Consider the following 13,645-nt stretch of genomic DNA (forward strand, 5'->3'; position numbering starts at 1 on the left):
AAAAATATGTCATTATCATATGGTATATTTTTTACTTGTTTTTTTGAACACTTTGGTGTTGATCTGAATAATGAGACCCAAGAGAATAGAATTTTATCTCTCAAAGATAGCAGTCAAACAACAAAGAAAAAAGGGACTAAAGTTGCTAGAGATACGGTTATGGAAGAAGGAGAAGATAAAAGTATCCCTCCTCCATCTGTTGCTGGTACATCAGCTTTCAACAAGTACTTTGGTATATGATATTGTCAAAGATGTATTATAAGAATTTGTAAATCTCACAAAGCACATGATCAACTTAAGTCAACAAGTTAGGAGACTTGCAATTCAAAATAAAAATTCATTGAGAAAGTCCCAAAGATGAGCTGAGGTACTTTTGAAGTACATTAAATCCTTGGAAGATGATCAAATGATGTCCGAACAAGAAGAAGAAGATATCTTAGGAAATGAGGATGAGGGATCTAATGTCTAGCTCCTTGTTGATGCTGCTGATTTTAAAACAAATGCGATCTGATGTTTAATTTTTGGTCTTTGAATACTCTTAATTCACTGGATGACTGTAATAGTGATTCATAGACATTTAACTCTGAACTTATTGAATTGTTAATTTGCTTTGATGCCTAATAACTTTTGTGTAAGAAATACTACACCTCCTTGATAGCAAAAATAAGAGCAAGTTAAAAAATAAAGTGTTAGGTAGTTTAAATGTTTAAATCATGAACAATTGCTACTAAGGTTCTTTGCATAAATTATTTGTGAATGATTTGGTACTAATTGATTGAGGCTACTATTTTGAAAATATTGAATGATTGCAACTTTGATTGTAAAATTTGATTAAAATGCTTTTGATCACTATTCTAATTGGTACTTGCTTTATGATTGGTTGATGCTGAATGGTAATATTTTGAAGATTGATAGCTTGTAAAATTTTCTGAAAATAAGCCATCGGATTGGTTCAACAGAAATGGCAGTCTGAATTGTTTTGGATAATTATTTGTGAATATATTTCTGCATAGAAACTATTATCAAAGGTTTAAAAAAAGCCCAACATTAAAAAAAACCAACAGAATGAAAGAAAGGGGGAGTTCAACTTAAAGATTGAATCATCAAAAGAAAAATTCATTAAACTCTTCTCATTTCTTTTATTTACAATTCATTTTATAATATTTGTCATTAAAGGAGAGATTGAATTTAAAGAAATAATAACAAATTTAGTGATAATGACTAAATATTATTATTGGGTTAAGAGCCTAATTATGTGTGTAATTAAGTTTGCTTATTGTGCAGTAATTTACAGAAATCAAATAGGCCTAATAACAAGCAAATAATGTCCAATGATGGTCCAAGCCCATGATCAAAGAAATCAGCTCATTTACTCATTCATGACCCATGGAAATGGTTGCTATCAAAATTCAAAAGAAGGAAGTCTTACTCTCATTTGAACCAAAACTAAAATAACATAACTCATTCTCTCTATTTTCTCTTACACACGTGAAGAAGTCACAAAAGAAAGAAATAAAAAGGAAGACTAATTAGGGTTTAAATCGCAGAAGAAAAAGTGAATTACCAAATCTAAACAAGTCAAAAGTTAGGGTTCAGAAGCTAAGATCAAATCAAGAGATAAATCATAAAATTTTTTTCGTCTTAGTACTTTATTGGTAACTTGTTGAGAATGCTCTCCTCCTACAAGCATCGAACTAAAAATTTGAAGAAGTTAGAGGCTATGAAGCTTTACTGGAAATCAAGGGTCAAGAATGAAACTTAGAGTCAAAGCATTGATGAATAACTCATATCCTTGAAGAAGATTGAAAAATGATGAAAGAGAAGTAGCTGGATATGGATGCATATAAGCTTTAATCACGGTCACAGTTCTATCTCTCTTTTGCGTTGCTACTACTGTATCTGAAAAATAATAAGTCAACTGCTCAAGTCATGTTTCAAGTTTGGAAACTTTACTTCTCTATTAAAAGGGTAAACGGTCAGAGATTGATTCAAAGAGTGAGAACATAAGTTTGGATCTTCATAGCTTTCAAGTTAACCCTTCTTCTCTTTCATGAGTTTACATTAATTTTTTGTTCTTCATTGTTCATCTTTTTTTTATTTATTTTTTAATAAAAAAAGGTATTAAGTGAGGAATCAGTGAAAGCTATTGAGAGAAAAGGCAAAGAGATTTATCTAGTAAAAGCCAGGAAATTATGAAACTTTTTTGTATTTTTTTCTATTTTGTACATATGATCTTGAGGGGATTCTCTTACTAAGTTGGGTGAGAACTTAGTAGTTGCAAGTCTAGGGAGTGAATCTAGCCAACTCTAACTTGGGTAGAAGCTGTGTTTGTCTCAGATAGGATTGGGCTGAATCCTAAAAAAAATTGGTATTTGTAATCTTTGTGAAAGATAGTGAAAATTTCTCCATTGTTGTGAGAGATACTGGATGTAGGTCACCTTGCATATGGTAGCTAAACCAGGATACATGACTGTGTGATTTTTTCTTCTCTACTATTCTTCTGTTTCACTTTGTTAAGAGATAAAATAAAAATATTTTTTGCATTGTATATTTCTCAGAAGTCACAACTATGCAAAAATAAAAAATTACTCTATTCTAGAATGCATTGTGAATAGACATAAAATTATCTCCTAAATTTTAATTTAATAGATGCATCAACAACTAGGTTTCTATTTTAGTGAGAAGCAAAAAGCAATAAGAGGTTAAAAAAGGAGACATAAATTTAACTTCCTTTTTTAGGCCATTTGCAAACTTTCATAAAATATACAAAATTGAGGTATGTTTTAGTATCCTACTTGGTTTAAGATAAATGTGGATATGAAATAAGAATATTTACTAAAATATTCTTAGTTATTTCATTTTCAAAAATTTCAGTCTTTTATATTCTCACTTTTTAGAAGTACTAAAAGAATTAAAATTTTATATTTTAAGACTAAAATTTTAATTTAATATTTAATCACCAAATATAATACTAAGTCTTAATTCTTCTATTTCAATTTCAATTTTTAGAAATAATACAATTTTAAGAATCTTTTTATTAACATTTAAATTTTTTGAATAAATAATTATGAGGATGGGAGTTAAAAAAATAATTTTAATATATAAAAAAGTTAGCGTATCTAAAATATTTATCAACTTAATCTCATAATTTGTCATAAATCTTATTAGTATTTTTTTTTTATAAAATTAATGTTAGAGATAATATAAATTTACTCTTCAAACATTCATATAAAATATACATTAAATTATAAAATATACATTACAAATATAATAGCATTTTTATTAATCTTATCACTAATATTTGTTAGAGATGAACTCCATTCCAATTTAAATTATTACCATTTAACTATATTTCATTTAAATTGAATTGATTAAGTGATTTTAATTGGATTTATTGTAAGAAAAATTCAACCTTCCAGTACAACAGAGTACAAAATTTTTACTCTTCTCCGTATTGTATTAAGGATTTTCCTCGTTGCAATTTAAAATTTGTACACTTCTGTTGGTTGTTAGCACCTCTATTTTCAACTTTCAAACATGTAGGAGAAATTAAATACAAGAAATCGTCGTATATCTACTCTCTACTATTCTATTATAATTCTCTTTTTTATTACTCGAATTAAGATAATTTTTATTTAGTAATAATTGTAAGAATTTCATATGTTTAATAAATAAAAAATAAACTATTTATCAACAGAAAATAAAAAGAAAAAGGAAAAGGGCAACAGCGGGAGTCATCGTCTACTGTGAATTGTGAATTTGTGATCTCCAAAGTCCAAACACAAACACATCAACCTCCGAATCTTTGCGCTCTTTCTCACACTCTCTCGCTCTCTCTCTCTCTCACACACACACACACACTCAGAAGACTTTGCACTCTTCTGTTGTCTCTCTCTCTCTCTTCGCCGTCAGTTTGTGAATCGGGTTTTCAACCCAGCAGGTACGCACGTGCGTCTTCTCTCTCTCTCTCTCTCTCTCTCTCTCTCTCTCTCTCTCCAAGATGTGTGCTTGTTCTCCGATACGCTACTTTCCCTTTCTCTCTTCTTCGTTTTCCACTCTGCTCTCTGCTTCCTTTCTGATCTCTCCAATTTTCTCCCTTTTACCTCTCTCCCTTTCAGGTTTTCTGATTTCCACCTCACAAATCACAATGTTTTCCTACTTCCAATTTTTTATTCTTACCGCCATATTTAATCCGATTTAGGCTATGATCCCGTTTAAGTGTTTTTAATTAAAAAAAATTGCATAAAATTCAGTATTTCCTTTTTTTTTTTCGGTTTGATGCGTTCTATATGGTATGGTATGGAATATCGATCCTACTTTGACATTGATATTCCCTTACTCTACTTGTGTTGTCAGATTAGGTTGTTTGTTTTAGCATTCAGCTTTAATTAATAGTTAGATTAGATTATACTTAAACTGGGAAGTAGGGACTGTGCAGTAATTTTAACATTCTGGGAATCTAATTCTTTCAAACACATAGTAGTTGGCTTATCTCCTTCATGTAGAATTGATGCTGTTCTAGCTCATTATTCCTAATTTGTTTTAGGGTTCGTTTGCAAGTTGGGATTGTTGTTTATCTCATTAGTTATTTGCTATAGGGTGCATCTGTTAGTTGAGATCTAAAAGGGAATGGAAGGGATGAGAATGGCTTTATGAGTAGAATGGATTCCATTACCTCACTTACACTCTAAAATGACAATTGACAAACGCACCCTTAGGGTATCGTGATAGTCACACAAGCAAGCAGTGTGACTGGGATAGTTAGCCATTTCGAAGTTTCATTTGTGCATATCTCCCTGGTTTCCACACTCTATTCGTGTTGCGTTCTATAGGTTGGATCTTATCCGATGCTTCACGGCTGTTTTTAATCTAATTTATGTATACGGATGCTGCATCGTTGATTTGTTCTTTTACATGACATACAATTTTGTTCATCTATGCAATTTCTTTGTTGATTTGTGATGGGGCCAATGTGGAGCATGGCATCAAACTGAGATGATTTCTCGGTTAATGATATCTGCAACTAAAAATTATCCTGCTTAATGGATTTATTCTGCTTTGCCTTATTGTAAATTCTTCTGCAGATGGCAATGCAGGAAGCAAGCCCTGCCACCGCTCCTAGTGCCCAAGTTGTCGGCAATGCATTTGTGGAGCAATACTATCACATTCTACACCAATCCCCAAATTTGGTGCACAGATTTTACCAGGACTCAAGTTTCTTAAGCCGTTCAGACAACGATGGCCAGATGACAACTGTGACTACTATGCAAGTAAGTCTACCAGGAACAGGATATGCATAATATAGTTTTTACAGGAAAAATTTCTCAAACTTATTGGTATATTTAACTAAATACTTCAGCGATCAGATAACATCCATACTCCCTTGATATGATGCATAGTTACTTTAACATTCGTGCTCCTTAAGAAGCTGGCTGTTAATGATTTGGTTAATAAAATTTTCTTATTGGACTACACTTTGTGGCCTTGACATCTTGTAATTATTAGTAATGTGTATTTTCAGTTTTTCTACTTTTCATTAATCAAAATTCAATTACTGTTGGATCAGGCAATCAATGAAAAGATACTTTCCTTGAATTATGAAGATTATACAGCAGAAATAAAAACTGCTGATGCTCAGGAGTCATATGAGAAAGGTGTGATAGTTTTAGTAACTGGATGCTTAACCGGGAAGGATAATGTGAAAAGGAAGTTCTCACAGACATTCTTTCTGGCACCACAAGATAAGGGGTATTATGTCTTAAATGACGTCTTTAGGTATGTTGAGGAGAATGACACACTGCAGTCATCAAATCCCGACTCCACTGTCAATGAAAAAGCTGAGGCAGTGGCCATGCCGGAAGCAGGTCAGCATGGCTAATCTCTGTAACATATTCCCAACAGTTATTTATCTTGACAATATTTAATTGATGCTTACATGTTTCTAGATAATATACATGCTCCAGAACATCTTGTGACCAACCCTGCAATAACAGCAGAGAGTGAAAACCTTATTAATGGAGCTGAAGGTTATAATCCAGAGGACAATGAGGAAGAAGGATCAGTTATTGATGAAGAGGTTGCTGAACCCTCTGCAGATTTAAGTCAGAATGTTGCGATTCATGATTCAACTTCTGCAGTCCAGGATGATGCACCAAAGAAGTCATATTCATATGCATCAATTGTTAGTTTACTTTCATATATTTTCATATTTTCTTTTTCTCCTCCAGTTTTTACATTCCGTAACATAATGAATTTTATTTACATGAAGGTAATGAAAAGTAACACAGCATCTGGTCCTGTATATGTTCCCAGCCGAACTGTAAGAGCAGTACCTGCTAAATCCAGTGAACAATGGCCTACTACTACCAAACCAACTCCAGTACCAGAGGCATTAGCTCCTAGTAATGACAGTGCTCCTGGGAGTAGTGATGTTCATGAGGAAGGTATATATTGAAACTTCTTGATATGGCTAACAGCCACTATCTTTTCTCAGACTAGTTAGCTGTGATATAGACTCATATTCCTCCTTGACATATTTGTTTCATCTAGTTCTGACTTGTGAATTGTAAGAGATTAAACATATGTAACTATGTAAGGAGGCTAAAATAAGTTGGAGTTTATTACTTCATATATACTCTGGCCTTAAATTATAGGTTGGAAATCGATTGAATTGCCTTTTTTACTTTTAACAGCTGAAGGTCATTCCATATACATACGGAATTTGCCATTTAATGCAACTGTTGAACAACTTGAGGAGGTCTTTAAGAAATTTGGTCCTATTAAGCATGGTGGAATCCAAGTTAGAAGTAGTAAGGTCTGTGAATATTTCATAAACCTCCAAATGATTTATGGGTTTTCTGAGTAAAGCTTATAGGATAGCTTTTACTTTTGGCTCCTTGCAGCATGGCTTCTGTTTCGGCTTTGTTGAATTTGAGGAAATGACTTCCATGAATAGCGCACTTGAGGTACGTGTTGAACTGTTGATTTTATTGCTCCTCACTGTTGTTTCTTTATCATGACATGAAATAAAAAGATGGACAACCATAATATCAACATAACATTTGAAATACTCAGTAGATGATAGTGGTATTGATCACCATTAGCTTTTCAGTTTTTTCTGTAATTCCTGAGTTCTAGCTTTTAATATAGCAATTGTGGGCTGCAACATTCTGGAAATGAATGTTTTATCATGACATGAAATAAAAAGATGGACAACCATAATATCAACATAACATTTGAAATACTCAGTAGATGATAGTGGTATTGATCACCATTAGCTTTTCAGTTTTTTCTGTAATTCCTGAGTTCTAGCTTTTAATATAGCAATTGTGGGCTGCAACATTCTGGAAATGAATGTTTTCTGCATCTTCAGCACATAAGAAATTGCGTATGCTTGTAAAATGCTTGCCTTTATGGATATCCACTTGAACTGATGTAAATGCATTTTGGAAACGGATTATTTTTTGGATATCTATTATATGGGTAAACTTGTTTAGTTCCTCTGGGTAGCATTTTGAAGGTGTAAACGTGTGATATTTGTGTGAAGTATATGAATTGATCTAATGGTTGGAAAGAGAAGATTTACGTGAATAAGATATCTTCATTTCTAATTAAAATATCATACGATAACACACTGTTTCCTCTGCATTTCACTAATGTTTCTCTGCAAAGATATTGCTCACTTGATTCAGTTTTGAAAGATAATATAATAATATAACTGATTATAGTAGACATGTCTCTTGAGTTCTGATCTGCACTCTGCAACGGAAGAATTACCACTTATACAGGTTGCTTTGTGGTATTTTCATGATACTGCAGTACTGCACGTACCTAGCAGGTGCATATCATGTGACCTATTAATAATCTATATTATTCATTTAATATGTTTTGTCAAAATTAATTTCAGGCTTCACCTATCACCGTTAGTGATCGACAAGCTGTTATTGAGGAGAAGAGAACTACTACAAGAGGTATGTTGGTATATATTCATTATTACTTCTACTTTGAACAAAACATCGTAGCCAAGTTTATCAGAGGTTGATTATTCTCCCTTTTCCTCCTTCATTTTGTCCTTATTCTAGTTAGTGGTAGTGGAAGAGGAAGGTTTCCCTCCGGAAGAGGTGGGTTCAGAAGTGACAGTTTCAGGGGGCGTGCGAAATTTGGTGGCGGAAGAGGTTATGGCAGAAATGAGTTCAGAAACCAAGGAGAGTTCACAACGCGACCTAAGGGTCCAGCTGGACAAAAGGGAGATGGTTCTCAACGGCCCAGTCAAAATGGAAGTGGGCGGGGTGGACGGCAAGGTGTTGGCAACCGAAGTACTGCACCATCAACTTGAGCATGAGGTAATCATAGTTTAATGGGAAATTTGGGGGTTCGGGGGGGGGGGGGGATTTTTTTATAGGAGGAAGGCAAACTCCTATTTCTTTTCCACTTGTTTAGGCAGAATTTGAGGTTTACAACTTGAATTGTTGCAATCATTTAATGGATTAGTGGGTTGATCTGCCCATGCAGGAGTGTTTTGACACAATCATGTATTCCTTTTTTTTCTCCATAACGATGCACTTTGCCTTATGCTATTTTTCTAAGCCATATTGAGCATGAGTGTTCCACCTATTACAGTTATTTAGCATGGATATTTGTGTGGAATTTTCTTATGTAAATTGGGAACCTGTTCATGAACACAACATTTTCACCTCTGGTGATTGCAAGAGAACTTTTCCAGGTTATATTTTTCTGCTTTCTGTTGAACTAGTAGTACTGTAATGGGTTGTATTAACACCCGAGATTTTGCGAGTTAGCAAACATTGGAGACAAAATCTTCTGCAGATGATAAAGAATTTAATTTAATGTTCCAAACGAACTTCTCTTGTCGAAAAATGAGAATGTATATAGTAAATAGAGATGGTTGATTTAAGTAATAGAACGTTAAAGGAGGTTTGGATGTTCCAATAATAAGTTTTTAAGAAACTCGTTCTTGTTTTGAACAGAACAACGAAATTAGGAAAAATGACAAAATAAGTGTCTGACTTTTTAAAATTTTGACAAATAAGTCCCTCACAAATTTTAATTATAAATATATCCCTGATGTTTGCAAATGGCAGACAAATACTTCCTCCATCTATTTGCCTCTCTTAAAGCAAATGGAGAGAGTTGAGCTGGCATCCATGTGTTCATTATGGAGTTACGTCTGTTACGGTGTTAAAATTTAATCTTTTCAGAAAAGTTAGAAGACAACTATGTCTCTGTGCTCCTAAAATGGTGCTGTTTTGAGAGTTACCTTAAATTTTTAAATTCTAGTCAAATCCATATCTAACATGGCCCGAAGATGGAGATTCCGTCATCGTCAGAGACTCCCTTCCACTTCATGTGGGTTGAAGAGGCTCTTATGTTGGTGTTGCTAGAGGGCTTGCAATGGTGGACGTAGATGTTGTGGATGATCACGTTCGTGACATATTGGACCATGATGTAGCTGTCACCGGTGACGTGGACATTGGCGCTGCGGCCGTCTACCGTCTTGTAGCTGTCGAAAGCTTGTTGAACTTCAAGAAACAATTTCTCCTCAAAGATGTTCCATGTTTCAAGGGTGAATGTGACTATTGCTCCACGGCGATATGAACTCGACCTGCTCCTCTGGGGCACCATAGCGGATTTACCCATGGAGAGTGAGTGAAAGCCTTGGTTTCGCCGCCCCTATTTCATTAATAGATCTGGCCACCTTTCTGCCCAATGCGTTGCACCCAAAGTTGATGCTACAATCGGTGAGCTTCTGCCAGTTTGTTGACCAGTTTGGGTGCATCGCCAACCGTTGTCGATGGAATTTTCGGTGAGACAAGCGAATGATTGGTCTTTTGAGAAAAGCTCCTCTCTTGAAAGTGAAGCATTGATTTTCTTGCAAAATGCAAGGATTTAATTCCATGCAATAGATGTAAAAAAGTTGAATATTTTAGTGTTTGGATTATGAGAAAGCAGCTAAAAATTAAGTTTTTATAGAATTTGAAGATTTAAAGCAGCTCTCAAAACGGCGCCATTTTTGGAGCACAAGAATCTAGTTGTCCTACACTTTAGCACCGTAATAAACAGCGTAGCTCCATTATGAATATGTGGGTGCTAGCTCAACCATCTCCGTTTGCTTTAGGAAAGATAAATGGTAGCTCCATTATGAATATGTGGGTGCTAGCTCAACCATCTCCGTTTGCTTTAGGAAAGATAAATGGACGGAAAAACATATCTGTCTCCAATTTGCAAACGTTAAGAATGTATTTACAATTAAAATTTGTAAAAAACTTATTTGTCAATTTTAAAAAATCAGGAATTTGTTTATTATTTTTTCAAGAAATTATTTTAAATAAAACATAACAAAAGAAAATTCAATTATGCATGTTAATATTTAATCAAGAAAATCTACAAAACATAATACCCACAGTACATCTAAATAGTTTTAGATAGGAGTTTGATTAGAAATAAATAAACTGGATAAGGCTTTGATTTTTGTATTTCATGAATAATTTTGTTGACAACGTAATATTTTTATGGATGATTTTATGAATTTAGTTAAACTAATTATTTCATGTTGGAAAATTATGAAATTTGTTTTCAATAATAAGAAAAAAAATTTAAAGCATTTTCATCTTGGATTAGCAAAATCCTAATTTTATTACTTACCTCAACAAAATTTTTCAATAATAATAATAATAAAAGAGGTGCGGGTCGGTACATGTGCGTCACGTGCCAGTCAAGAACAAAAGAAAAGAAAAGGCATAGATGCCATTTTGCGGTCAAAACCCAGAACCCTAAACCTAATACCGATCAAATCATCTGCCACTCTCTCTTTCCCCTCTTCCATTTCTTCAATGGCGGACTCTGTGATTTCGGTTCAATACCTCAAAGATTTCGTCTGTTCTCAAATCAACGACGATGAAAAGTGGGCTTTCAATAAGGTTATCATCTAATTCCATTCTACACCACTCGATTTGATTCATTATGCTCCGTTTTTCGATTGAAACAGTGAATCGTTTTTCAAAATGTTTGCATATTTTTTGGGTAGCTATGAGAACCGTAAGGTCCTTTTTTAATTATACCTAACCTAGTGTAATTTTCCCCATTGAAACTGCGTGTAGAAAAGAGCTGAAAATTTGTTGCTTGTGATCTAAACCAATCGATGGCTCATGCTGTGTTTCATTATGAATCGGTGTTTTTTCTGCCTGGTTTATTAAGTGCTTCTGTTGTATAGTTTCAGCTCTTAGATCAAAACTTGAAGATCACTTTCTGTTTGTTGCCGTTTTTCTTTGAATCTTATATTATAATCTTTTCAATTTGTTAATGTTTCTTTCTTTGCCTTGTTCTGATGCCGAATTTCTTTGTTACTTTGATGTTTTAAGAACATTTGATTAGCCATGGCATTGCCATTAGTTTCATATTGAAAATTGGGTTTCCATGGTGTAAAAGGTTATTGGTTGTGGTATTCTTTAGTTTTGCTGTGAAGCTTTTATAATTGGCATAACTATTAGTTGATATTTGTTATTTGTCCAAGTTGCAGCATAGCTAAAAGAAGAAATATAATGATCAGGTAGTAGTAAGTAGTAATGTTTGGCGAATAGAGAGTTTGCAATTACTAAGTTAGGGCTTTGTCACATGTACCCTGTGTTCTTTATTTTAGAGGTACAAAAATGAACTTAAATTCGTTTGCGAGTACAAAATTTAGCTTAAAATTGTAGACAGTCTCACGTTCTTTCATTTCTGTCTCCTTTTCCAAACATGTTTATGTCCTAATATCTTTGTTGAATCTATCAGAAGACAAGATCCAAAAGCGATGAGGCATGACTTAGATATTTAAATTTTATGGGGAATATTCAATGGTTCTTTCGAGTTTACAGACATCGTCCTCCTAATTCATGTTGGTATCTTAATTTTCAACTTAGTTTTGAACGACAGCTGATTCTTTTTTGGTTTCCCTCTGCAGAAACTGCTGCGTGCTATGGGATTGTTTGCAGGATCAATAGTACTTATGAGAAATTATGGTGACCTTATGGCAATATAAGAAAGAAAATGAGTTCTCTGTAATAAGCTGCTACTATCTCTGGTCTCTGCTTAAACATTGAAAAGAGTAGTATTATTATCATTACGTAGGTTATCTCGCTGTAGTTTGAGAATGAGTATAATTAGTTTCAGGCATTTCATTAGCGATTTGATGCTAATGTAAGTGTACTTGCTCCTTTCTCCTTGTGCTCAAATATTTTGGATATGAAAGAACTATTTCTTGCATTCTGTGGTTTTTGGTGAACATCAAATTTGGATTAGATTGGATTCGATTAATTAACTTTTTCCATGAATCTAATACTTTGGTTTGTTTTGAGCCATATTAATGGGGAAATGAAAATGTTACTCCCAAATTGATAATGTCACTCTTTTTTAATTTTTTTTCCTTCCAAAAATATCCAATGCCCTTATGGATATGACAAAAATATCAAAAAATATTAATTTGACAAATAAGGATTAAAGATAATTATAGAAGATAAAAAAATATAGTGGATAAAATATTATATTAGTCTTCAATGTTTGGGTTAAATTTTGTTTTGGTTTTTAATATTTTAATCATCTTATTTTAATCTCAAAAAATTTAAAATGACATTAATGTAATATTATTATTAACCCTTGCTTCAATAGGTAATGTACATGCCAGGCCAAAGGCTTTCTCACTCATTACTAGAGTGGAATCCATCCACAAACGAACAGCAAGGGTTAATAGTAGGACTACATTGATGTAATTTTGTTGAGATTAAAATAGAACGATTATAGATGCGTTTTTTTTTTAAATTAAAATAGAACTATTAAGGGTGCATTTGAATTTCAGTTTGTAAATGGGAGTTTTCTAAATTTTGTAAACTTGAGTTTTGTTAAAATTGAGTTGATATCAACGTAATTTATATTTGACAATTTGATATCAAAATTAATTATGACAAAACAAATATGTTACATAGAACTATATTTTGAATCATTACTCTTCATTTATTTTAATATTTTTTCTTTTTTTACTAAAATTATATTATTTATAGATAAATAAAAAGAAGTCTTATAAAATAACATTAAAGTATATATATAAAAAATTTGAGCTATTTTTTTAATTCTCTTTTGCAGTAAGAAAAGTAAAGTAAGTGAAAGAAAAATTAACTATAACAATAAATTTTTTTTGGCAGTAAAACGGATAATATTGGTAAAAAGAATTAACTACAATCATAATTTTTTAATGGATTATTTTAACAGTTGGACTATACATCCAAACATTTTTGTATCCAAGTCCAACCAAACATGTTCAATATAAAAAAAATCCACTCTCATTAATGAGACGTGTGTTACACGTGCCGAAAACCCCCAAACGTTATCAATTTAATTCGCGTTAGAATATGCAAAAACGTTCGTTCTTTCAACTCAAAATTACAACAAAGGAATTTCAAATCTCTTTCAAAATCTCTCAAAAAACAAGAACAATGATTCTCCAAGGTACTGAGAAAACTATTGTTATTATGTTCAATTAATTTCTCGCAAATCTCACGTTTTTTCTAGTTCGATTTAAGGTTTAGTGGATTGAGTTCGTTCTTTTAGTAGATTAAGTTTCTCTGATTTCATTTTTCTTGTTTTTTTCGTAACT

The 13,645-nt window shown here is 32.9% G+C and overlaps 1 protein-coding gene across 5 annotated transcripts; it reads left to right on the top strand.

The window, feature by feature from the left end:
* Positions 1-3,729: 3,729 nt before the first annotated feature.
* LOC112709531 (nuclear transport factor 2) lies at positions 3,730-8,726 on the top strand. 5 transcript variants are annotated; one of them, XM_025761418.3, is made up of 9 exons: positions 3,730-3,940; positions 5,085-5,270; positions 5,567-5,864; positions 5,946-6,181; positions 6,269-6,443; positions 6,693-6,814; positions 6,903-6,965; positions 7,907-7,970; positions 8,082-8,726. In XM_025761418.3, the coding sequence occupies exons 2-9, from the start codon at positions 5,085-5,087 to the stop codon at positions 8,333-8,335; spliced, it is 1,398 nt and encodes a 465-aa protein (XP_025617203.1). In that variant the 5' UTR covers positions 3,730-3,940; the 3' UTR covers positions 8,336-8,726. The 5 variants fall into 5 exon arrangements, with proteins under 5 accessions (XP_025617203.1, XP_025617210.1, XP_025617229.1 ...); XM_025761425.3 differs by having other exon boundaries at positions 3,733-3,948; XM_025761444.3 differs by having other exon boundaries at positions 3,744-3,940; positions 5,964-6,181.
* Positions 8,727-13,645: the final 4,919 nt, after the last annotated feature.

This window comes from Arachis hypogaea, chromosome 1 (assembly GCF_003086295.3).
Source record: "Arachis hypogaea cultivar Tifrunner chromosome 1, arahy.Tifrunner.gnm2.J5K5, whole genome shotgun sequence".
Lineage (NCBI taxonomy): Eukaryota > Viridiplantae > Streptophyta > Magnoliopsida > Fabales > Fabaceae > Arachis > Arachis hypogaea.